General features: G+C 38.9%; 1 protein-coding gene across 4 annotated transcripts in view; it reads left to right on the top strand.

Annotated features, from left to right (window-relative positions):
- PDE4D (phosphodiesterase 4D) overlaps nucleotides 1-27,754 on the top strand; it is a 734,024-nt gene that overhangs the window by 410,805 nt on the left and 295,465 nt on the right. Inside the window, exon 1 of one of the 4 annotated variants that reach the window (XM_087715534.1) lies at nucleotides 7,813-9,681. The exons of the other annotated variants lie outside the window; for them this stretch is intronic. Within the exon in view, the coding sequence (XP_087571660.1) occupies nucleotides 9,545-9,681 (137 nt within the window). The 5' untranslated portion in view covers nucleotides 7,813-9,544. Of the gene's footprint in view, nucleotides 1-7,812; nucleotides 9,682-27,754 lie in introns of those variants that run through there. 4 annotated transcript variants of the gene reach the window in all.

Genomic DNA, 27,754 nt, shown 5'->3' with positions numbered 1-27,754 from the left:
ATGGGAGGGGGAAGGGAGAGGGCAGGGATGATGGGCATGGGAGTAGGGAGAAGAAAGGCCCCTCTCAATGGCTCCCTGTCAGAAAAAAATGCTTTGGAGCAAAATGCCAGGATCATAGACAGGGCAGGAAAGAGGAGTGCATGGGAGGGGAAGGGAGAGGAAGAGGGATGACAGGCATGGGAATAGGGGAAAGAAAGGCACCTGTAGGACAAACACTTTGATGTCTATAAATAACCGGGCAATGGCGGGTCATCGGCTATAAGAACTAAAGAGGATCATGTCAGAGACGTAGTTCTGCTCTAGATTCAGCTTTCTATTGTCTAATAGGTCTTGATTGTAGCTCTTTCTCCTGTCACCTTACATTTATGCCTACTGTCCATTACATTCCACCATGCTAGATTTCTGCAATTCACTCCTTATGGGGTCATCTTTAAAGACCACCTGAAATCTACAAATGATTCAAATTGCAGATTTTCTCCTTCCATTAGAATCAGCCCACCCAGGAACAACATATTAAGAACATTTCCCTAGAGTTTCTCACTGTCATGAAATCAGGGATTAAGGCCAGTTTGATTAGCCTTAATATTTCTGACCTTGTGCAGCAAGCAAAGAATTTTCTTCTTTGAGGGATTTCTTAAGTTAATAGAGAAAAAAAGCAATAGAAATGTATATAACTGATACAGTGGTGAAATTCAAATTTCTTTACTACTGGTTCTGTGGGTATGGCTTGATGGGCATGGCAGGGGAAGGATACTGCAAAATCTTCATTCCCTCCTCACTCCAGGGGGAAGGATATTGCAAAATTTTCATTCCTACCCCACTCTGGGGCCAGCCAGAGGTAGTATTTGCTGGATCTCTGAACTACTCAAAATTTCCGCTACCGGTTCTCCAGAATCTCTCAGAACCTGCTGAATTTCACCCCTGGTCTGACATCAGTGCAATCGAGCGAGTTCAAAAGTATTTTACGAGAAAGGTTTTCCACTCTTCTGTACACAATAGAATTCTCGATGCTACTAGGCTCAAAATTCTAGGTTTGGACAACTTAGAGCTGCATCACTTGTGGCATACAAAATTATACGTAGTGATGCTTTACCTGTAAATGACTTTTTCTGTTTTAATCACAATAATACGGAAATTGTTCTAAACTTGACTGTAAAAAGTATGATTTCTGTATTAGAGTTGTCAAAGTCTGAAATGCTCTACCTGATCCAGTTATCTCAGCTACAAATTTTCAGTTTCAATCACAAATTGACTTCCGTGGACCTTACTCCATACTCAAGTGGTCAGTAGATGGGGGCGTACACTAACGTGCCTATTGTCCCTGCTATTGTATTTTCCCCCTTTTATTCTTGTTCTCGTTTTTGTTTCACAAATTCTAATAAATAAATAAATATGTAATTACCCAAGGAGCTTGTTAGTATTAGCAGTTGCATTATATTTGCCCTTACTATACCATAGCTGTTTTCCTTTGATGTTTCTGTACATCAAAAATTATTGTACAGAAGTTTGCAGAATTCTCTAAATTAAGTAAATACACCTTGTCCTTTTATCCCCTGAAAAGTTTACTCCTCTAAATATTTCTAGATAACTAAGTAAGCCATGTCTCTTGCTCTGTTATCTTTACACATAAGGTATTTATGTGGTCATAAGCCCAAGCAGGAGTTTTATCCTGCTTGGATGTATTATTTGTCATTCAAATGTGTGACATGCCAATGAGCTCAGAGGTTTAGTTCACATGGAGATGATAAATTTGCATCAGAACGGTGCAACTGAGATGGTAGATTTATTCATTTGTTTATCAAGAAACATTTGTATTCTGTTGCCCCAGAATCAAGAGTTTCCTGACTTATAATAAAAAATGTAAGAGCTTGTTTTCATTCAAATGAATCATAGTGCAAATTATCACATTAAAATATATTATTGATATACATCAGTTTAGTTGCTTATTGATTTGTATATCATTACAGTGCAAATTGCTTTGAAGTTCATTACTTTTGGTCAGTGGTCAGACTACTCTTCTCCAATTGCTGATGGCCTGAAGAAGTATGGATTACAAATCCCAACTTGGAATTCTGAGATAGTCTAATATATCTGGAGTCCACCAGATTAGGAAAGACTGGAAGTAAATCTGAGTTAGATTGATAATCTGACCCAATGTAAAATAGGCTCATTTGTTTTCATAGATTTTCATGGGTGTAGGTATGCTGGTCTTGTTGTATTTCAGTCTTTTCCCATGTAAGGTTGAGATTGTCTTGGCAACGTTTCGGCGAGGTCTCATTCGCCATCTTCAGGCTGGGTTTTGGGCTTAAAGCATGATTGGAGCTGCCGTCTTTCTATAAATCTTGGTGGGGATGTGTGGAGTGCTGGCTTTGTTTCAGTAAGTGGATGATTGGTTGTGTGGTTGTATCATGATTGGTAGATTGGTGCTGATTGGTACTGGCTGTGTGTCCATTGTTGTTTCGTGTTGTAACGGCCTGGGTGGTGGTTAGGGCTCGTTTGTTGACTACAGCTGGTTTCCAGATGTCTGGTAGGCGGGAGGTATCATCACATTTATTCATGTTGTGGGGGTGTTTCTCTATTTCAATAGCTTCCATAATTATTCTCTTGTTGAAGTGTTCAGTTTTGGAGATTAATTTGGTTCCTTCAAAATTAATTTCATGTCCTGTAGCTTTAAGGTGCTGGAAAAGGAAGGAAGGTTTTTCTTTTTTTCTTACTGCGTTCTTGTGTTCTGCGATGCGTGCATATATTCTTCTGTTGGTTTGTCCTATGTATGTTGCAGGGCAGATTTTGCATGGTATTTCGTAGACTCCGTGGTTTTCTAGCTGGATTTTGTCTTTGGGGTTTCTTAAAATGTTGACTAGATGTTGACTATTTTTTGGTCAGTGTTGAAGGCTGTCTTGATATTGTGTTTGTAGAGTATTTTGCTGATTTTATTTGTGGTGCCTTTGATGTAAGGGAGGAGGGCGATGCCATTGTCCTGTTCTGTGTCTCGGTTTTTGGGGGGAGTCTCCCTTTGGATTAGGTTGGTAATTGTTTTTCTTTGGAATCCATTGGAGATTGATACGTTTGTGAGAGCGTATAATTCAGTTTTCAGGTGGTCTTTGTCGGCTAGGCGTTTGGTTCTGGAGATGAGGGTCTTGGCTACAGAGTTGATGGGTGGTGATGGGATTGCGCATTTAAGTAGCGGTTGGTGTGGGTTTTTTTCCCCAGTAGATGGTTTGTCCTAGGAAGCCATTGGTTTTTTTGTAGATTAGGACGTCCAGAAAGGGAAGTTGGTTGTTTGCTTCTATTTCCATAGTGAATTGTATTCTGGGGTGTAGGCTGTTGAGATGTGTAAGGAAGTTGTCCAGTTTTTCTTTCCTGTGTGGCCAAATCATGAAAGTGTCATCAACATATCTAAGCCAGAGTTTGGGTTTGTGTTCAGATTTATTTAAGGCGTTAGTTTCAAAATGATCCATGTATAATTTTGAGATGACAGGTGAGGGGGTGATCCTATGGGTGCTCCTTCTATCTGTTTGTATCTTTGTCCATTATGGATGAAGTATGTGTTGGTTAGGCAGTGGTTGGTCAGGTCCAGGATATGTTTAGGGGGGTTGTGTTTCTTCTGGATAGCTGTCAAGGCTTCTTTTATAGGCATTTGGGTGAAGAGGGATATGACATCGAAGCTCATGAGTAGGTCGCTGGGTTATAGGTTTTGTTTATTGTTTCTATGAAGTGGAGTGAGTTTTGTACATGTGAGGTGATGGATTCTGCATAGGGTTGGAGTTGTTTGGCGAGGAATTTGGCAAGATTCTGTAGAGGTGAGCCTATGGAGCTGACTATGGGTCTGAGTGGTGTTCCTTCTTTGTGTATCTTGGGGAGGCCATAGAGTTTGGGGTATATATATATTTGTTTTCATAGATTTTCATAGAGAAAGATGGCAGCTCCGACCACACTTTACTCACACAAACAGGAAACCAAAAACACCAGCCTGAAGATGGAGAGTGAGACCTCGCCAAAACATTGCCAAGACAATCTCAATCTTACACGGGAAAAAACCTGAATATAACAAGACCAGCATCTGTGTGTGTGTGTGTGTGTGTGAGAGAGAGAGAGAGAGAGAGAAAGAGAGAGAGAGAGAGAGAGAGAGAGAGAGAGAGAGAGAGAGAGAGAGAGAGAGAGGGAGAGAGAGAGAGAGAAAGTGCTATTTCAACCAAATGTAGTACACAGGTGACTTACTGTCTGGAGAAAAACACCATGGGGGTAAGACATCTCGGGTGTGTGTGTGTTCTGTTAAGATGCAGCCTGTTGTGTCGTTAAATGGCTTCTACTGTACTGCTGTAAAATTGTTTCTACTGTATAATGCAGTGAAGTTGCCATGATAACGGCTTCACAATACTCCACAAGGGGGCTCCCTCTGGTAAGGGGGAAAATCCAACATTAGAAATTACATTTGGATTAGGATTTTCTCCTATAAATAAATACCCGGGCAACACCGAATGATTGGCTAGTTCATTATAAATTGGCCTGAGATTGTTCTCTTTATTGTGATTTGGCGTTGACAACTCAATCCCCTCTGGAGGAGCAGTAGGCAAATTCACTAAATAGCAATAGCACTTAGACTTATATACCGGTTCAGAATGCTTTACAGCCCTCTCTAAGCTCTTTACAGAGTAAGCATATTATCCACAACAATCTAGCTCCTCATTTTACCAACCTCAAATCATAAACTTTTATGGGTGTAAATGTATCTAATAAAATGGACTGTTGTCCCTGAAGAGGATAATAAAAGTGTTAGCTGTTGAGGTGCCATGCTCCTTTTGTTATTTGGGTTGCATAAATGGATACCACTTGAGAAACTTTAAAGGGCACATTTTAAGCTTGCAAACTGATAATGAATGGCTCCTCTAAATGCGCTTTCCCCCATTACTGTGCTGGAATGCCTTGAGCTTGTAGAAATGAAAATTTGCTTTATCCTCCCCCACCCCACCTCTATTTAATTTGCTCCTGTCCCCAGGCTTTTCTCTGCAAAGCCTAACCATCATTAAGCTGCCTTTGAAATATGTAGGACTAAGTAGGAAAATGCCACTTTAACACCACTACAACTAGCCTGTCTCAGTAGTGCTATGGTATGAAGGGAATTCCATGGGAAAACTGAGAAAATTATATCTGAAGAACCATCTCACCCCAATGGGACTATGCCCCATTTGTTCCAGCAGAAAGGACCTCCTTTGGATCCCATGGGACAAAGAATTTCAGCTGGTGGGGTCCAGGAGAAGCCCCTTCCCCACCATCAGGAATATTCTCCCATCCGAGGTGAGGTCCACCCCACGTTCTTGGCCTTCTGTAGTGGAAAAGTCTAAAAACGTGGCTCTGCTGCTTGGCCATGAGCCCCAATGCTATGCTGGGGGTGATTGATGGGACAGAGAAGATCACCACCCCATCCTCTTGATTTTTAACTTTTCTAGAGAACTTTTCTAATTTCAATTGTTTTAGCACTTTTAAACTGTTTAATGTAACCTGCTCAGAGTCACATTGAGATGGCAGCATAGACATTTAACAAACAAGCATTTTTATGATTCGCTCAATAATTAGCTGCAAGTGTACAAAGCGTGGCTTCGTGGGCATGGCAGGAAAAGGATACTGCAAAATCTCCTTTCCCACTCCACTCCAGGGGAAGAATACTGCAAAATCTCCACTCCCACCCCACTCCAGGGGAAGGATGCTGCAAAATCTCCACTTCCACCTCACTCCAGGGAAAGGATGCTGCAAAATCTCCTTTCCCACTCCACTCCAGGGGAAGAATACTGCAAAATCTCCACTCCCACCTCACTCCAGGGGAAGGATACTGCAAAATCTCCATTCCCACCCCACTCTGGGGCCAACCAGAGGTATTTTCCGGTTTTCCAAACTACTCAAAATTTCTGCTACCAGTTCTCCAGAACTTGTCAGAACTTGCTGAATTCCACCCCTGGTACAAAGGCAGTTTATCTCATGCATACTTATCTATTTGTTCTCATATATGGTAAGAGATGTAATAAGATGTGGATGCCAGTTTCAAATTAATTTTAGCTGAAAATGTGAAATGCTGTCTTGGAAGTGCTTGGTGCATCTCCATATACCGTAGCTGTATTCACGGCTAGTGGTAACAACTGGAGCAGGGATGAAATCAACTTACCTTTGCAAATGCATGTGTGCTGTGCTTGTTTTGCATGCATGTGCAGAACATAAAAAAGGGATGTGATGATGTCCAGGCGGGTGGGTGAAGCCTCCCGCTGCCTCCGCTACAGGTTCACCTGAACCGGATAGAACCGGCTGAATTGCATCACTGAACTGGAGGCCTACACAGTGGGTGCCTATGCTGGCTAGGCAAGATGGCGTTATAGTAAGAGAGAGCATATAGCGCTCCCATGGCATAGAAAATATAACGTATTTTCTAAACTGAAAGGGAAAGAAGTGTTTAGCTGGAAGGAGAGGACAGGGTGCAAAAGCCAGGTGTGTCACTTGATTTATACCTTCTGCTAATTTGTTTTGTGTTAGCTTATCTCATTGTATAAATCCAGGCATTGTATGTAAAACCATTTTATGGATCAAGCTGCGGTATTCACCTCCAGAAGGTTGTGACTGATTTCAGAAACCATTAGCACCATTACTGAGGCCAGGTTTGGCCTCATTGTAAGTTATATATATGTTGCACATATGTTATTACAATGGACATAGGGTGTTTGTGTGTCAAACCTCTTGTCCAGAGCTTAGCACACAAATGATTTCTCAGCATTTGGGGAAGAGAATGAGGCTTTGTCGCATGCATAGCGTACAAGATCCTCTACAGCAAGATGAGTCATAGCCTTTACCAATAGCATCGAGAGGTAATGCGGGCAGTGAATGGAAATGGAAAGAGGCAAAGGCAGCCCTGGATCGCTACGGGCTTTTTCGGTTTCGTCTTCATCCCCATTTGTCTTTTCTTTCTGGGAACTTGGGAGCCTCCGCTGAAGAGAGGCTTTGCCAGTCCTGAAGTACAGTAGTCGCGAATCTTTGGCGTGTCACAATAATGTGCCCGAATTTGGGAGGTGGTGGTGGTGGTGGTGGTGGAGAGCGCTTTCTTACATTTTAAAGCCTTTCTCAGTGTCCCAACGGGACGTGCCGTTTTCTCTGTGATATATTCGATGTGGCACGCAGGAGGGGGAAAAACTTCAACCAGCGGGATTTACAGGCAATAACCGTGTTGCCACACCCCTTTTCCTTTACGGCATCCTGGTCTCAAAGGCTTTGTGTGTGAGTGTGAGTGTGTCTTTGTGTGTGTGAGAGAGAGAGAGAGAGAGAGAGAAGATGAGGTTTTTTTTTTCTTTTTGAGAAATGTAAAGCAGGTGAATTTCGCAGCCCCCTCGGTCTGCATGCCAAGGAGCCGCGGCTTCTTTCTTTAGGGCGCTTCTAACAAAAGGCGTCTTCGGGTCCCCAGGATGATCCTATTAGTCCCAGCGAGTTAAGCCTCGGATTCCTTGTTCCAGAATGACAACAACAGGGTTGGGGGCTGAGCGGAGGATTTGTAGGAGGCAGCGGCCGCCAGGGCCGTCCTTAAAGGAAACAGGAAGTGCCGAGAAGTAATAAAGCAACGTGCTCGGGGTGGGCAATGGTCCGGCTTGGGAGCGCTCCTTCCTCACGCCTCTGGATCTGGCGCGGGGCTTTATGACATCGCTGTTTTCTTGTGAAACTCTCCATTCAGGTACAGGATTTCCTGCCCGGAGGGTTCACAATTCGTTTGGAACCTGATTGCAACCGGGAATGTCCCCCCCCCCCCTTTGGCTGCTTTTTCCCCGCCGGGTATTTTGTTTTTAAACCGTCATTTTTCCTTGCGGGGCTTCCTCCACCCCATACGGTGTTATATATGCATTTGCATTGATCTTACTGGAGGCGGCATTAAGCCCTCAGTTTCAGAGTGAAAGAAGATTCCCAAAGCGGGATTTTATTTCTTTGAAATCGGAGCCTTGGGCTCCCTCGGCTTTTTTCTTCTTTTTTTCTTTCTCTTTTTCCCCCCTTTCCCCTTCTGTCGAACAGCCGCTTCCCTCCCTGGGTAAGTGTCTGCCGGAGAAGCAGCGGAGGAAAAAGCCTTGGCAGGATGGAGAACCCACCTAAAGGGGCCCCCTTGACGCTAGCACATCCTCACTGCAGCCCGGGGGCTAATTCTGCTGCACAATGATAGTGGCCGAGGCTACCCTGCAAGTGTCCCAAGCTCCCGGGAAGAAAGGAAGACAAATGGTTTTCGAAGGTCAGTGTTGCAGATCGTATTTATAGGCGGAAGGAAGGAATCCCGCGAGTATCACGTCTCTCTATCCAAGGATGTTACCAGACATTCCCGAGTAACAGTAAACAACATCTCGGACCCAATTCCTTGAGGGAACCCAATTAAAGGGTGAAAAAAGAGAGTTTACAGGGAAGAATGTTTAGAGGACGCATGACTTTAAATTGTAGTCATTGGGCAGGGCACATGTTTTTTTGTTACTTCTACAGAATATAGTATTGACTTAAAAGCCACAGCCCTAAAGCTGGACACTGCAGCAAAGAAATCTATATTTCAACAGCAGGATTCTAGGTGTGTTTTGTCAGAAGTAAGCCCTGTGATTTTTTTGGTGAGACTTACCCCCCCTGTTTACCCTTAGTGTCATGGAATTGTCATCTTCCTTACAGTTGAAAGGGCAGCTTTGTAATGGCGTTAAATAGCATCCTGGGAGCACCTTTGGTTCATAATGGTGTGTCAACATCCTCTTCTCTTCCCACGGAGCAAGAAAATAGCACTGCCTAGGACCCTCTCCTCTGAAGTGAGTCAAGGAGCTTTATTTCTAGATGAAAAGTTTGTTTTGTGTGCGGTTATTCGTCGTGTTTTGTCCCTTCTTCCTTGCCAAAAGAAATAAGGAATGCTGAATATGTATTTAAGAAGGAAGAAAAAGCAATATCTGTTTCTAAAGGACAGCATGGCAAAACAGTGTGAAGTTTTGCTTTTCCTCTTAAAAACTGATCTAACACAGATGGCAAGAAACTCACTTTTGACTCACATTTTCCTACTGTCTAAAATGCTGCATATGAAGACACTTTAATTTATACTTGGGATTTATCAAGTGAAATTACTGCCTTTATTTAGGATCAGCTACATAAAGCTATAATTCTTTTGTGATATTTTTTTCTTACGCAAGCAAATGGCATTAATGGATGGACCTAGAGTTAGAAAAAAATAAATTCTTCAAGTTCAGTTCAACTCCCAGTGACTACCCAGATACATCCCTGCAGTTTTCTAGGGGACAATTCAGAAATCATTTGCAACTGCATTATTCCAGGATATATATATATAATTTTGGACTTCCCAATCTTGCGTACAGAAGGTCTCTCATCCATGTGCCAACCAGGCCCAACACTGCTTAACTTCTGAGTCCAGATTTGGTCTGCAGGTGCTAGAAAATTTTAGGAAAATCTGTTCTCTATGCTGGAGCTCCAGAAACACATGGAATATGATATATATGTATGTATAAGCATATATATTGAAAACAATTGCAATAGTCCATTACACTAGCTGATGCTATTGTTGCTGTGGAGTGTACCTATGAATACCGCAAGAGATAAAAGTTTTGGATTGATAAAGACTGATGCTGACAGAACTATGAATGTGATGCATGTAAACAATTTCCCATTCAGGAGGCATTCATGGATATGGTGAGTAATTGCTGCGTGCTTCAGCAAAGAACCATCTTTTTCCATCTGGCCCACTAAACTAGATCTTGACTATGATTGCCATAAACCCCAGTCAGATTTGGTGCTATTGATTTGGGAATGTAGGAATCTAACAAACATGGGAGGAAGTCCCTGATTTATTAGCTAAACATTATGGCAATGGATTATTTAACACCTTGGATAAAAATGAATCAGTTTGGAATGGTAAGCCAGATGGAACTAAAATGCATGTGGTATAAATCAAGTTTTATATAAACATATGATGTCATTCTGCCTGAATTTGGTATGTTTTATCTGTACATGTATATAACTTTTCAGTGTTTTGTCATTTGAGTCTCTTCCTATAGAGGTGTTACACTGAAAGGGCTGCTTAGCTCATAAGCAATTGGATGTATGCCTTTTCCTCCCTTCCCCCCTCTCCCTGCCCCACCCCCTTTTTGCTAGAAAATGCACCAGAATATAAATGATGCTTTCTCTAATAAATCCTCTACATGTCATCTTTTTAAAAATATATAATATCACTGAAAGATTAAGAATGAACACTTTGGACAAGTTGCATACTTTTATTGGTTTAAAAAAATCTGCAACTGCATTATTCCAGGATATAGATAGATAGATAGATAGATAGATAGATAGATAGATAGATAGATAGATAGATAGATAGATAGATAGATAGATAGATAGATAGATAGATAGATAGATAGATAGATAGATAGATATATATATATATATATATATATATATATATATATATATATATATATATATATATATAATATAATTTCTGCTCTGTAAGAATAATTAAGAAAAGAAGCATTTGTGGCTGAGAAATTTTGTGTTTTTCTTTTCTGTTTTCCTGTATAATTCTTATATAATGATATGATTTGCTTGTACCATTTACAGTACTAAATAGCATTCTATAGAGAATTGTCAATTTATGTTTCTACACCATAAAATATATGCTAGGACCTCTCTCTATGGACTTCTTGCATCTTTCTCATAAAGAACAACAAAAGCAACATTTTGTTTTCCTTTAAGTATCATACCAAGATTTCATGTATATATTTGAAACTTGGGAAAGAAAGGGCTCTGAATTTCTTTCCTATAACAATTTCTAAAACAATGAAACAAAAGGAAAATAAATTGCATGTTTATATTCTTCAAATGACCCAATTAATAAGGTATTTTGACTTTACTAATTCATGTTTCTTGTACTAAGTATGGTTTTCGTCTGTTCCAAAGCCAGACATTATAACCATTTGGGGGCAGCATAAAAATCTCAAAATTGTAGGATCTCAATTTTTCCTTTCCTGATCAGTGACACATCTACGCTTATCTATATGCAATTTCTTCATCATCCATATATTTTTCATTTAAAATTACATTTTTTTTTTCATTTAAAGGAAGCGTATACGATCAATGACCAAGTCATATTGACAGTCATATTATAAACTTAATTTTTTTTTCCACATGAGTTTTATTAGTTCTACCCATTCTTTCCCTCTTTACTATGTTGGTGAAAAGTAGGTGAGGAGAGATAAATGAAAGTGATGAAATTTTAAACAAGTTGATTTTCATGAGAAAAACTATCTTGCAGATGTTCCACATTACGGAAATGGCCACCTGTATCCTAAACCGATTTTCTTATAGGCTGGTCATAAAGCAGCCTAGAGATTTTTGGATAAATGTATTAGCTTGGCACAAACCATTAGCATACCCAAAAGGAATTAAGTGAGCATGGATGATTCTAGATCCATGATGGCGAACCTGTGGCATGAGTACCAGAGGTGGCACGCAGAGCCCTCTCTGTGGGCATGTGCGCAGTCGCCAGCTGCACCTCCGGATTCCGTTGCGTGCATGCTGGTCTGGTGTGCATGCGTGCGCGGCCAGTTGCTCTCTTCAGGGTTCCATTGTACGCATTCATGAAGAACAGCTGGACAGCACACATGCACATACCAGAACCCGGAAGAGAGCAGCTGGCCGTGAGCACATGTGCACTGGCCAGCTGCTCTTTTCCGTGTTTTGGTGGTCCGGCACGCGTGCGCTAAAGGCACATATGGTCCTGTGTCAACATTCAGTGCCAAAAAGGTTAGTCTTCACTGTTCTAGAGGAAATACTAATTCCATATCTCCAGTGTAGGCTGTTGAAACGAGAGAGGAAAAGACGACTACTGGAACAGAACAAGGTGCAGGAACAAATTAATATTTCAATTCATGTCTAGAGCAATCATTATGGAAGAGAGAAGCATTCATACCTTATATTAACTAGGAAATAAGATTCCAAAGTAGTTGTATGAATTAGCTCTTTAGATATAAGCAGATAAGCTAAACAGGATGGCATTTAGTTCCCAAAGATCTTCTTAGTCCCAGAGTGGAATAGGAATATGTGACATCAATCCTGAAGACTGGCAGCAATACAAGACCTCGGAATGTACATGGCTAGGTATAGATACTGGGAACCAAGCCTTGTGTACTGAGGTGATTATTTGCTGGTCTCCCTTTAGGCCAAGGATATAAACTGTGACGCTGAGGGAAATATGGTCCCCCGACTCCTTGCCAAAGTGAGGTATGTTTATCTATGTGCGTTAGTGTGAGGCAGGTTGTGAAATATAATGGGTGCCATTTCATCTATTAAAGCCCCGGGAGCCTCCAAATACAGATCTTACCCCTGCCTGCATTGGAGTTATCCTATATGTTGTGGAAAGCCTACTGTGGCTGTACAGAATATGTGCAGTATTAGCGTCTCCCTTTTCCTTGAAAGCAGCATCCAAAGTCCTTAATACTGTGAGCAACCTCTGCATAAAATGTTGCTTGCTTTAAAATCTGCTGATGTTGACATGTATTGAATATAGCCAGCTTGCAGAGAAGAGAGCTCCGGTACCAGTGAAGGAATACGTGGATGAATTATTCTATCGTTAGGTATTGTTGACAATATATTTGAGAGTGTTTCACTCGGTATTCACCTTTATAGATATATTAGTACAGCCTTGTTCTATAAAGATGAGGTTTATTGAGGAACATTTGCAAGTATAGACAATAAGTGGGAAACCCTAACCCTTCAAATATTTACTCTTGATATAGTTCTGCATATTTCTTCATAGCTGAAAAAGATGCTTGTTGCATGGGATGCTTGTTGCATGGGAAGGCAAACACATTGCTTGCTTCATGTTCCTCAAGTGTTTTGTGATGATGTGACTGTGTAGTCTACACAACTTAAAATCCAGTACTATTAAACAACACTTATGACACACATGGTGCAAGAAAATAAACAAGAATATAAAATAGAATTAACATTTAAACTAATGGAGAGAGACAGAAAAATAAAACATTGGGGATAGTAATCGAATTGAATGTGAGTCAGCAATGAGTCAGAATAGGAGAGAAACCATATAATTAGCACACACACAAAAAAAAGTATAGTGCCCAAGAATGAAAATAGGAAAAGACTACTTTGTCCAGCCTTGGCATAGCTAAGCATTATGTTAAAAGACTAAAATCTGCTGTGAAACCTAAGACAACTGTTACAGACAATAAGATAAAATACAGCAGGTTTCAAAGAACAATTAGAAGAGAAATATAATGATTGTGAAAATAATTGTCTTGTTGAATAGAAGACATATTGGAGAGTTTCCTTCTGCAGAGATGTTGAAGAAAAAGTTTTGTCACTCTGTTGACCTGTAACTGGCAAATTCTTTTTTGGATATATAATATATATATATTCTCTGCCTAGTGTGCCTAGTATGCCATATAGCCCAGGTTCAAATCCCAGTAAGGGTATGGCTAGCTGATGAGAGCTAAATAGCTTGAAATAGATCTATACTAGTCTCCCTTTATTTATTTATCAGCACAAATAAAAAAACACAAATATAACAAAGGCAACAGTAAAAATATTGGGTTTCTGTCGTGATGGACTCTTGTGACAAGCCAAAGGACAGATGATGGAAGCAGTTAGCTTCCTCCCATAATTGGGGCTTACCAGGGGTTGTAAAAATCTAATAGATACCTTTCACCCTGGCTTCGCTGATAACGGATAAGAGCCTGTGGCCTAATGGCTAAGATCTCTGCCTAGTGTGCCTAGTATGCCATATAGCCCAGGTTCAAATCCCAGTAAGGGTATGGCTAGCTGATGAGAGCTAAATAGCTTGAAATAGATCTATACTAGTCTCCCTTTATTTATTTATCAGCACAAATAAACACACACACACACACACACACACATATATATGTGTGTGTGTGTGTGTGTGTGTGTATGTATGTATGTATGTATATGTATATGTATATGTGTGTATATATGTGTGTGTGTGTGTATGTATGTATGTGTGTGTGTATATATGTGTATATATATCTATATATATCTATATATGTTTTATTTGTGCTGATAAATAAAGAAAGGGAGACTAGTATAGATCTATTTCAAGCTATTTAGCTCTCATCAGCTAGCCATACCCTTACTGGGATTCAAATAAAACACAAATATAAGAAAGGCAACAGTAAAAATATTGGGTTTCTGTCGTGATGGACTCTTGTGACGAGCCGATTGACAGAGAATGGAAGCAATTAGCTTCCTCCCATAATTGGGGCATACCAGGGGTTGTGACTTTATATATATATATATATATGAGACAGTATATTTACTGTCATCTTCATATACCAGTCGATCTTTTATCTAGTTAACTGCAAGCTTCAAGAAGAAAACCACCAATTAATCAGCCACATTTTGGCCCAGAGCTTGTGGAGAGCCAACCTGTATGTTTATTTTATGCTTCACTGTGTTGTGCAATCTGACAAAATTGACAATTTTGTAAACGGTCTCTAAGTTACCCATAACTTTGGTGAATATGTGATGTCAACAAAGCCATTACAGTAGCAAATAACTTAGCAAATTAATTTGAAGAGTAATCTAATAGATTTTACTTGAAAGCTAAGCTGCCACCTGTGCACAGGATGAGCTTCTGTGTTATTCTGAACAGTCAATATTGTAGAAGAAGGAATTTCTCACTCTAGACAACAGGCTGAAATCCTGTTCGCCTGTAACTGGCGGTGATCATTCCAATTTGCTGTGCATCTGGTCATTATATCTGCTTTGGAATAGTCAATTTCAGGTTTATAGTTAGATTGTGAGAAGGCACTGCTTTATTCCTAATAGATGTGTGAAAGTTTCAGGCTGATTATGCCAAGTTGAGTGTGTGTTTTTGTTCAGTGTTGGCTTTGAACATTCCTTTTAGTGCAAAAGCAGGATTAAAACATTGATTTTAATGAATCAGTAATAATTGTATAATATACCTGTGTTATGGGGCAGCTACTAGCCTGTGGGAAGCAAGTCCAGTTTGGATAGAATAATTGCTTCACAATGGAAACTCAGTTCAGAAATCTGACTAAACTACTTTAAAAAAAAACAAAACCTCAGGACTGAACATTCACATGGTTCTAGTATCTATTATAAATAAGTAAATGATTTAGAAGTATATTTTACTTGTATTCTGGAAAATGTTGTTCCATGAGTCAATGGGCAATTGTGTGTTGAATGTCACCCCAAAGGAAGACTTCTGTTCCTGTCTTTATACGTGTAGTTTATATGTAGATGCTAACGCTGAAAGTGGATTGGCTGAAAGAACATTATTGCAATTTGCATCAGATTTTGTGTGGTAGTATTTCAAGGGTCATAGCATGGCCAAAACTCAGGATGAATAGAAGAGATTAAATAAGGACTGAAGAACAGTCAGAATAAGGACTAAAGTAGCTTCATTAGACTGTTGTCAAATTAAAGTGTCACATATAATATTAAAGATGATAAAAAAGGAATGACTGTATCTATATGTTTGATGCTGACTAAAAATTCTGATTTGAGACGTATCTGTCTGTTAAGTTAGTGATTGATAGAGAGATGTCATCATCAGCCATTCAGTACCCTTGGGCCACTGAATCAGCATTTTCCATGCCCCTCTATCTCACACCGCCTCCTTCAGATAAGCCATGATCATTCTGGGGTCATCCTTTATAGTATCCAGCCAATGGGGAATGCGGCCCCTTCTCCTTTTTCTGCTGATCACTCCCAGCATGATTGACTTTTCGAGTGAGTCAGCTTGCATGATATGACCGAAATATGATAGCCTCGGTTGGGCTATCTTGGCTTCAATTGATATGTTTGGTGAGGTTTGGTCTGTTTGTGATTTTTGCAGTCCCAAAATAACACAGAGAAGCACATTCATTTATTTACTTGATATCATATGTGTCATGATGTCTCTGCAAATAACATATGTATGTAAGTGTATGTATGTATGTACATATTTATTTAACACATTCACATAATTTCCCATCTTATAACCAACTCTGGACAACTCCCATAAAAACCATAATAAAAGTATAAAACTAAGCACCTTAAAATGTTAAAAAAAACAAAAATGTGGCATCATGTCATATAGTTCCTTATTGCAACACCTGGGAAAAAGCCAGGTCTTCAAAGTTTTACAGAAGTAGGAGGATACCAACTTCAGGGGGCAGTGTGTTCCATAGGGCAGAAGCTGCCACATTACAATACAGTTTTGATTGGGCATGCTCCCTAGCTGTCATCAAATGGCAATATAGAGAGCATGCCTACCCTATCTGATCTGTTAAGGACAGGTTGATGTTTTTAAGGAAAGAGGTCTTGCAAATAACATAGTCCTATGCCTTCTAGGGCTTTAAAGGTGATGTCCAGCATCTTAGATTGCACCCAGAAAGAAACTGGAAGCCAGTATGGAGAGCATAACAAAGGTGTTAGATGGCCATATCTAAGGGCCACCATTAATGTGTGTGCTGCTGTATTGTTGGCCAGTTGAATATTCCTAGTGCACTTCACTAGGAATGAGTGCATTGAAGTAATCCAAACGGAAGTTGACCAAGGCAGATATGAGTGACTGTGAGAGCCAAGGTGGCGCAGTGGTTAAAAGCAGCACTGCAGGCTACTGCTAGATCAGCAGGTCAGCGGTTCAAATCTCACCGGCTCAGGGTTGACTCAGCCTTCCATCCTTCCGAGGTGGGTAAAATGAGGACCCAGATTGTTGGGGGCAATATGCTGACTCTCTGTAAACCGCTTAGAGAGGCCTGAAAGGCCTATGAAGCGGTATATAAGTCTACTGCTATTGTGAGCAAGGCCTCTGGGTTCAGGAAAGTGTGCAATTAGTGCATTAGATGAATCTGTAAACCTGGAACTCCAGCAGTGGCTGCCACCTGCCCCTTGAGCCAGAACCATGAATCTAAGAGTATTCCCCAAATTTTGCATCAGTTCACTCAAGGAAAGGGTCACTCTATTCTGAGTCAAAGATGAAGTATCATCTGGGCTTGGGAGCCAAACTCTTACAGTTTACATCTTGCCAAGGTTGAGTTGAAGCTGATTCTTCCCATCCAGATCCTTATATCAACTACATCATAATATCATAATTCTAATAATGATTGTATGTTGCTTATGTTAATTGAATGATGTCATCAGTATGACATCATTTTCCCCTTCCTCTTGACCCCGATGGTCATTAGCTGAAGGCTACTTGAATTCACAGAAATAAGTCTGTAGGACTTAGGGTTAGGGTTAGGGTTAAGTAATCAACAGTTTATTGAATCCTGGCCATCATAACACATGCTTACCATGATTCAGCAAGATCAAATAAAAATTAGTTATAAATATTTGCATGCAGATTTTTCAGTTGAGAATTGGTAAATAGATATAATCCCAAGGCTGAACGGAAATCTTAATATGCTTCAAGCAGTGTTTATGAAGGTCACTGCCCAAATATATTCAGACCTTTTCTGCATGTACTGAAATCCATATCAATAGCAGGAGTTTGAAGACAATTTTTTGTTCCTTTTTACCAAATATCTTAACTTTTTAACATTAGCCAAAGGCCAAAAGGTTTAGCATTCAACAACTGCAAGGAAGGAAAAGAAAAGAAAAATAACACAGTGATTTTTTATTTTATTCAGAAAACAAGTATGTGTCTAAATCACCAACAATTCAACAACTTAATCTTATGAGTCAACTGCTGCTGGATAAACATCATTCCTGTTTGCTGATCCCAAAAGTATAGCACAATTTCTTTCCAGGAGCTTTTATTTATTGCCACATTGTACGTATAAGTCACACTTTTTGCTAAAGGCAGTGGAAGATATGTGTGCAAATATCTATTTATGACATTTGCAACTGGAGAATAAAACTGAACATAAAATATAATATAAAAGTATTACAAATTTTCTAGGAAATTGTCAATTTCTCCACAGCTTTACATGCATCTAGAAATTAAGAAAAAGGGTGGGATTAGGTTTGGACAAAAAAAAGACATGTCTTGATATGATTGAAGCTGCAGTATCCTCCCTTAAAACTGAGACTGGGAGATAGCAAACTAAGACTATATATACAATATATATATATATATATATATATATATATATATATATACATACATACATACATACATACATACATACATACATACATACATACATACATATATATATATATATATATATATATACACACACACACACACACACACACACACATACACACACACATACATACATACATACATACATACATACACCATTTACCTGGGGTAATACTCCCTCCCTTGAACTCAGGTGAATGGCAACACCAATAAGCAATAACTGATCTCAAAGAGCTAAGTTGTGTTAACCTTCATTCATATTTTGTTTGGAGACTACAAGGAAATACAAAGCCTCTAAGGAAGTCTAGAAAGTTGGGAAAAATATCAACTGAACTTAATAGAGACATACTTCTGTATTTTTTATAAACTACATGAATGTCTCAAGAGATGAGATTGACTTCAGTGAGACTTCCCATTAACTCTCATGAAACTTAATAGGATTAAGTTTTGGATATAAACATACAGTACTTTAATTGTTTTAATTCCAATTTGGAAGTGCTGGGCCTCATGATGTCTACATGAGGTCCTGGACAGTGCTGGGATTCAATTTTTTTTACTACTGATTATGTGGGTGTGGCTTGGTGGATGTGGCATGGCTTGATGGGCATGGCTTGGTACGTGTGGCAGGGGAAGGATACTATAAGTCCACAGGAATTGGTTTGTGATTCCCATATTTTTTGGGCAAATCCCTGAAAAATATAATCTTATCCCTTACATCACAGGAGTCAAACTCAATTATGTCACATGATGTATCATGATGCATCATGACATTTTTTGCTTTTGCAGAGCTGGGTAGGTATGGCTTTCGTGTGATGTATCTGGCCCACGGGCCGTCAGTTTGACACCCCTGTCTTACATGGTCAGAATGATCTAGATATTGTTGCTCACATAATGGTAACTCTTTGCTTAGATCAGTGTTTCTCAACCTTGGCGACTTTAAGTCCTGTGGACTTCAACTCCCAGAATCTCCCAGCCAGGCTGGGAAATTCTGGGAGTTGAAGTCCACAGGATTTAAAGTCACCAAGGTTGAGAAACACTGGCTTAGATTATTATAATTACTCTGTGTAGACGTTTGGTCTCTAAGTGATTTGTGGCTACTCATAGACACATGTCTGCATAGGATTTGAATTTTAGAATGTTTTTGCTGCTAAAATTTGTAAGGCACCTACTTGGTCATTGTTATACACCTCTCTTTATCTAGGGCTCTCCTATATTAATTTTTGATGAATGGTTTTTGTTTGTCTTCTGTGGCTCACTTTTTGTGCAGTAATTCAGAGTGGCCCTCAGTTTTCCTCAAACAGTAAATTACAGATAATTGTCTATTAAATGTCTTAACTGACAAGTGGATCTTCAAAATTATTTGAAGAAAATATCCTTCTCAGAATGTCGCTCTATGAGAGAAATGGGCAGTCTCTAAGTTTGAGTAGGGATCTCCAACTTTGGCAACTTTAAGACTTGTAGACTTCAACTCCCAAAATTCCCCAGTCAGCATGGGGGAATTCTGGGAGTTAAAGTCCCCAAGTCTTAAAGTTGCCATGATTGGAGACCCCTGTGGTACATCATAGATGGATGGATGGATGGATGGATGGATGATAGAAAAAAAGGAAAGGAAGGAAGGAAAAAGAAAGAAAAAGAAAGAAAGAAAGAAAGAAAGAAAGAAAGAAAGAAAGAAAGCTCCTGGAAGATGTAATTTAGCAACATTTCCATGACAAGTTTCCTAGCACTGTATAGGTTTCGGTTTCACTGAAGGCTACTAGGGGGGGAAACAAAGAAAAGATGATCTCCCATGCTTAAACCTATGAATTTGAGAAACTACTCCTGCAGTAGTCATTTTTCTTAAGGGATTTGAGGCAACTGTCTGTTTGTGCACAAATGGCATCTGGACATACAGTAAGTACAGTACATAGGAATATATTTTTTAAAAAAACCACAAATATTATAAAGCAGCATATGTAGTTGTTATAAAAAGCAAAATATAAAAATCCACTAACATAGAATAAGGTAGCTCAGAAGGCCTCAAAGATGTCTGAAGTAAATATCTTTTGCCATTAGAAAATAATCCTCAAAGAGTCAAATGCATTTCTTTGAAAAAGAACTACAGAGCTTTGCTATCATGATAGAAAAGACCTATCCTGACTCATCCATTCTATTATACTTCATATGGTAATGGGTCATAAAGAAGAAAGGTGAAAATAGAACTGGAACTTCTTTTTCTTTCTTTCTTTCTTTCTTGCATATGGGAATATATTAAATTACCTTTTAAAAGCCTCCTCTATACCAATTCTGAATAATATATTCATCCATTGTCTTAATGGCACAACTTTGCCCAGCTTTCAGATATAAATCTTTTCTACTCTTCACAGTAATGGCAAAGGAAGGACAGGGATGATTTGTCTGCATTGCCACTGAACAATAGTCCTAAAAAAAGTGGGTTTCACATTATATGGAAGTTTCTTCTGAACTGCCTACACTAAAAACAAAGGCTGAATTTTATACCCATTTACCTGGAAGTAATTCTTCTTTAATGAATTCTGCTTGCTACTTGAGTATAGGATTGCACTATGAAAAATGATAAGATAGGCGTAAATTACAGCATTCGGTTTGGAATCTGATGGAGCAAATTTGAGCAATGTGCTTCTGTTGAGAGAATTTGGGGAAACCACAATTGAGCTAAGGGCCCAGACCTGAATCTCAGTTCAGGAATCCAAATCTTTTTATCTGCGATGGATAAACACAAATGGTTAAAACATTTTTGTAACCTGAAATGGATAGAATGTTGAGGAATTTGATTTTGTATGACATTCCAGACAATATGCTTGGTTGACTGGGTTAGTTGCCGTGATATTTTGAGGGGTGGAAAGAGGGGGGAGCAGTAATGCTGATATATTCAAAATTTCTTAATGGAATTATGTTGTTTCTTTGAAGGAATGAAGCCTGTGAAATCCCATGAGAATAATTTAGTTGTTTGTTTTCAGAAGGTCTTTGTTTTTGGGGAGGAATTTTCAGAAGAGGATGTACTTATCCTGTGCTTTTCTGTAGACAATTGTTATAAAAATAACTTAAAAGATCTTGCTGCATTTCAAAAATTTGTGCATAGGGATTCTTCAAATTGAATGCTCCTCTTGTCTTCCTGTGTTCCTGGGATGTTTGTTCTGTTTAAATCTTCTGTGAAGCTTTTTTGGTAGAATCAATAAAAATGGCCATACATCAATAGGAGTTAAGATGAATGCATAGCTCAAGGTATCTTTGTATTCCACTCATTAACATTTCAGTCACAAAAGTGCAATCATAGTGGGGTCATCTTCTGACAAAGGCAGAAGATCTGGAATTTTCCAAGCAAGCAAACATAAACTGTTAGCCCCTGTCAGTTTGCATAATATTCCTTATGCAATATTCAGTATTTATTTTTTTGGGAAAAAGAATTAACAAAGAATACTGATCTTATGAATCCAGCATTCTACCTCCAAACACTATGATTAAAGAGTCCTGATAGAATCATTAATTGTGATTAGAAGACGGATCATACTCAGTAAACTACATCCCCTCCTCTCTTTGTCCTGTAATTTCCCTATCATGCTGTGATGAACTGTATCAATTTTTTTTATAGATGTACTTTCTGACTGTGTTCATAAAGATGCTTAACCAGCTCAGTTAAAATCTAACTGCTCTGTTTACAAAATATCTGAAGTGTAATTAGACTCTTATGTCTATACCTCTCCTAATCCCAAAAGACTAACAAAGCTTTGGAAATTTCAGCCGTATGTTTGTTCCGCTTAAGAAGATCCTTGCTTACTTTCAAGAAGTCCTGAATCTTCCCAGTGGAGCCATACGATTGCCAGATCTGTTGTGCACTTCTAAACCCCAGGGCTACAATATCGCAAGGTTCCATCAGAATTAACAAAGTGGAAGAAAGGCATGTGATATTGTTGTACAAGTTATTATCCCTGAGTATGGAGACGGGTCCATATCATTCAGTCCTTATCTCTTTAAATCAGAGTTTTGTGCTCTTAGAAATTGAATGCAGGCTAGCTTTAGTTATTTGTTTTATTTAGGGGCCCCTTTACAAAAAGTTTGCATGTGGCCATTGAAAGAGATTTTTTTTAAAAAAAAAATGTTAACTTCCAACAATATTTGTTGTTATTACTTAACTCAAAGTTTGGGGTACATTCAAAATTTTCTTTGACATATTGTAAGCCTTAAAACTGAATATCAAAGAAAATTTTTCTGAATGTTCTTGCTAAAAATGAATCTGAAGTTGAAGTAAATTTTAACAATAGGTCATTTTAAAAGAGGAATTTACTCAGTTTCACTAAACTGAAATAATAGCCTAATCATTATCAGCTGCAGCTATGGATCCTTTATATGCTCTCCAGGGTCAGTGGTTTGTTCAGCATGAAAAAATGCTGCATGTTCTTATGTAGTCAGATGTTTACATCTCTATTTTTTTTTAAAAGTAGGAAATTGCAAAGTAGAACATTGCTTAAATCAAAGGCAATTTTTTGACCCATGGATTTCATAAAAAAAAAAGATTGGGATAGGAAGTTTTAGAAAACAAAATGGAGCCGTAGAGATGTTAACACAGCCTTTTAGATCTTTATGTTAGTAAAAAAAATCATGCCACCAAAAATTGATCACTTTGCTGCCAAATTTCAAGAGTGTAATTTGGGGTTCTTGCAAAAGCCACAAAATGAAAGCTGTAGCTGCCCATGACTATTTTAAAGGGAACCAGTCTCCAAAAATAAAATAAATTTATTCTTTTCTAGCTCCCATTTTCTACTTTTCTCCTCCAAACATAGACTTCTATACTGTGATCACTAAATATACTCGGTATCCATTGGACTACATTGTCAATCTATTTCTGCCTTCAGATTTTTCTTCTGAACAGTTTCTCCTGCTTTGGCAAACTGTCTGCTGTTGCAGTTTGGAAAGGATGGTTGGCCATAAATATTCCCCACAGAGAGAATGAATTTACTATTACCATGTAAGAATCAGAGTTCCTGATAGAAAGTATAGCATGTGGGTATAGCATATAATTTCATAAGATTACATTAATAATAATAATTAGCATCCTAAAAACAATAACAAATGGATAATGCTTTATATTTATATATGCATAGTTAGGCTGTGCAAACTTTTTTGAGCAAAGGCTGCTTTGAATGACATCTGGGGCTGTACTGCATAATCAGGGTAAGGCCAGGACAAAGACATGGGTAAAACCAAAACAAAAAGTACGTTTGATTAAATTAAAATTAATGCAGCTAATTAATGCGGCCATGCTTTTAATCACTTCCTCATTCTATCAAGATAATTACAGTTTGCTGGCAACTTTTAAACATAGTCTGGAAGCACACCCAACTGTTTTAGTGAGGAAACCATAATTACGATATAGTACTGCTTTTTTCATTCTCAAATTCTGCTGTTGCATGGAATTGCAGTTTCTTTTATTTCCAGCCAAAGGCCTGACTTGCAATCCATAAAATTGAAGCCCAACAGAACCAAATTGCAGAAGATTGGTATAATGAATGGTGTTATGGCACTACTAATATAATGGCATATTTGTTTTTTTAACAGTAATTGTGTTACCTGTAATGTCACATTTCAGCTCAGGGCAATTGTAAATCTTGTCTCTAGATTCTCAATATCCTCATTGTAGAATTGGTTCATTGTGCTCTTGGACATTATTCAGCAAATATGGATGTTTCACTGGAGAAAAGGATGAAGCCTATGTTTCCTATTGTACAAATACAATAGGATTGTATTGTGGCACAGATAGGACTCTGGCATTCTCTGGATAATTGACAGGTGAATTAAAATGACTTTCTTCCTGAGTGGTGGCAAGTGGTGGGAATTTGAGGCCCTACAAGCTATGAGTCTGAATTCAAATGTGATGCGGCAGCCAGCGGTGGTGCCCTGGGAGAGCTGCGCAAGGGCTTGGTGAGGTTGGGTGCGGAACAGGCACTCGTGCAACCCCCCCTCTCCAGCTGGGCAGAGCTCCATGCACTGACCTAGAGGGTATCCTGAATGTGCCATGCCACAGGAGCAGGGCGGGCAGAGCGCCACGTAGCTTGGCGCCTTAGTGATAACCCTTAGGTCAGTGAATGACACTTTGCCCGGCTGGAGAGGGGATTTGCTGGGCAGCCGCTCATGAGCATGGTTACCTCATGGCTGCTTCACCCCTGAGGCTGTGCCTGTCTCTTCAGGAGCCGCTCTCAAGGGAGCAGCCACCCGGCAACTCCCCCCTCCAGCCAGGCAGAATGCCACTCCCCAACCTAGCGGTATCCCGAAGGCATCAACCAACATGAGAGCTTCCCCCCCGGCTCCGGTGGCTTGGCACCTATACCGCTAGGTCAGTGAGCGGTGCTCTGCCTGGCTGGAGGGGGGTTGTCCAGGGGGTTTATTTTAGGGGGTGGGCTTATATTTTTGCCCACGTGAAAAATATGGCAAGGCATTAGTTTCAGGACAGGTCGTATTTTCGGGGAATAGTATATTTTTACACACTTCAAAATATATATGCTATTAGCCATAATGTTATATGCTGCATCTAGTTCAGAAGTGTTAATTGTCTGAGTACCAGTCACTGAGGAGCAACAATGGGAAGGTGGTAATTATCTTGATATCTGTTTGAGAGCTTCCCAGGGACATCTCAGAGAAAAACAGACTGCTGCCTGTTCCAGTAGGGATCTTTTCAACTTTTTATCTTCATGTGCAAAATTCTAAGAATGGATTAGAAGCTATAATGCTTTTTATTGTGTAGTTCATATTGAGCAAAATTGCATTAAGTGCTTGTTTCTCAGAGTCATTAATTAGATGCCTACCACAGTACAATTAATAATAAAATATTATTTCACCTTTTCATATTCAATAACTGATATGTAGTGTTATGGAAACTGGAGAATATTGTACCATATTTGGCTGCTACCCGCCTACCCACAAGTGAGATCCAATAGTTTGGATTATTGTTAACATTAAAAATATATATTATAAATTTAATAAATATTTAGGCTTTGTTAATATGCCCTAGAATTTCCTCTGGGCTCTTGTAATAGTAAACCATACTTTCCTGGAAACTAAAGGTATATTCTATTATATGTCTATTAATTAAATATTAATTAAACTTAACAAATTTAATGTAATATACTGGCAAATTATTTTATTTTTTTCTGACAACTGAATAGCTTTTGCATGTGATTTTTATATTGATAGCAAATCTTGTAATGGATCTTTTGCTTTTCTTCCAGATGTTCTAATGTTGCTAACTTAGCAGCTGGTTGGATACCTATTGATGTACTTCAACCTTCTCTTCTCTTATCCCAAATCCATCCTGATATTTACACAGAGATTTCAACTCCTGAAACCTTTTTTTAAAATATGTCAGGAACATACATTACCTTAGCAAAACTGGAGAATATAAAATGTTTTCAATATTAATATTGTGTTAGTGATTCAAATGTAAAACAATATAGGTAAGAATTTTTATGAGTTGCCAGAAAACTGACCTGAAAATACAATCAGTGTGGTTAATAGCCAGTTATTGGGTTTGAATGGGCATTTATTGGATTCGGGACCAAACACTTTTATGATGCTTTTCATAGTGGCTGGAAAAAAGGAAATTCAAAAGCAGGCCAGGGAGGAAACAGATGTTGTTTGTTCATAACTATGTGCGGTTTGATTTCATGTTATCCCTCTGTGAGATAAATATACTGTATATTCCCCTACATTCTAGGAAGAGTGTGGGTTTGTTAATTTGTGTTGCTGTGGTATTGTTTGTAAAATGTTGCATAACAGATGTGGACTTTAAATATAAAACTGTAAATTAACCTCCTCTAATCTCCTCCAGTGCCCTGGTGATGTTTTTGATATAAATCCTATCATCCCAACAAATGTGGTGATTAATTGTTGTACTATATGAATATTTTGCAGTTTTAGCTAGGTAGGTGAGTCTTTATCTACTTTTTCCAACTAAGGAACATTCCCCAACATTCTGCATTAAAAACAACATCAGTTAATTTGGTGAAAAAGTAATTGTACATCGCGCAGCAAAATTGTTACATCTGACAAGAGGATTCTATTTACAATAATTTAGTTCTGAACAGGCCAAATTATATGCAAAGGTCTCATCTTTTATTGAGCAATATTCAATTATTTATCCATTACCTCCATGGTTTCTCACATTTAACACAAGTCAACTTAATCTCACAATAAAGTCATTTTTCTCATGAAACGTTTTCAGATTAGCAAGTAGTGACAACCAGGGAGTTTGCATGGTACTAGAAAATTAGCATTGCACTCAGTATAATATGCTCAAAAAATCACCTCCCTTCTGGAGAGAACCTCCAAGGAGAAGGTTCTTGCTGGCATCATAAATACTCCAGCTTGCTAATTGAGGGCTAAGATGAGATTCTTCTCTTTAGAAGAGAGAGAAGGGGGCCTCTAGGAAAATGAATAAGAACAATGTTGGCTTTTTAGGGCTGACTTGTCACTTTTAAATATGCCCAGTGCTACTTTGACATAGCACTGGACATATTTTAAAATAACAGTAGGTAACGTGATCCTCCCTCTGGGCTCCTGCAGAATTTATTTCTTTTTTTTTTTTTTTTTTAAAGAAGCTGGTTAGGTTTTTCCAAGGGCTTGTTGGAAGAAATGTCCTTCTGGGTTCAGCTCCAAGTACGGAAAAAGACACTGGAAACATGGAGGCTACTTGGAAAGATGGTTTAATGGTGGACAGGACCACATGGCTTGAGTTCCTGGGGAAAAAGATGATCACATGCTTCAAAATGTTGAGTGTAGAAGAAAAGAGAAAAAGAATGGTTTGCTGAGAGTTCCTAGGTTTTTTATACTCTGTTTCCTGTTCCTGTGTAAGAAATGTATGATTGTCAGTCTCCCATGGGGCCATGCAGGGGCAACTCTCTAGGCTGTGTTTTGAGTCCAAGTTTGGATGAGCATTGCTTCTTCCCAAGTGCCCTGTGGTGAGATGGGTAGAGGGCTAATGCTATCATGCCTTAATCCCACCACCCTGGAGTTGAAGGAGGGATCTTTGTTATATAGAATAGACTGACTCAGGCATTTTAATGATCCATTGACAAAGGTGGTGGCTGTTAAGAGTGAGTCTGTTTCCTGCCTAAAAACAAGTTTCTCCATTTCTGATTCAGGGAAATGTAATATTCTGCCTTTTCAATATTTCCCAGGATATTTCATTTTTCTAGGAGAGGGGTGGGTGCTAACTTCCTACAGGCTTTTCCAAGGTTATCTACTTTAATGAAGAATAATAATCTTTGACTGAACCGGGCAACAGGTATCTCTCATTTTCCATCCCAAAGAAAAACCTTAGAAACAGGAGACCTTGCATCCATTGTTGCGTTACTGTCCGGGCATAAGTGCACCACCATGCCTAATGTCCCTATCCTACTGTCTCCATTTATTTGTACCCATTTCCTGTGTTCTTATTCATGTTTATTCTTATTCCTGTTGTCTTGTACATGAGCAACATAAATAAATAAATAAATAACCAACCAACCAACCAACCAACCTCCTAATCTAAAGATGAGATAGTAAAACAGAAGCTTCCTTCCCCAGAAAAGAAAGCAGTTGGGATGTTGGAAATCCAAATTCGGACCAATATTATTTCTCTCTCTCTCTCTC

The sequence above is a fragment of the Thamnophis sirtalis genome, unplaced genomic scaffold (assembly GCF_051295495.1).
Source record: "Thamnophis sirtalis isolate CommonGarterSnake01/CBP01778 unplaced genomic scaffold, rThaSir2_p1.2 scaffold_5, whole genome shotgun sequence".
NCBI lineage: Eukaryota > Metazoa > Chordata > Lepidosauria > Squamata > Natricidae > Thamnophis > Thamnophis sirtalis.
This window is presented reverse-complemented; position numbering and strand designations above follow the sequence as displayed.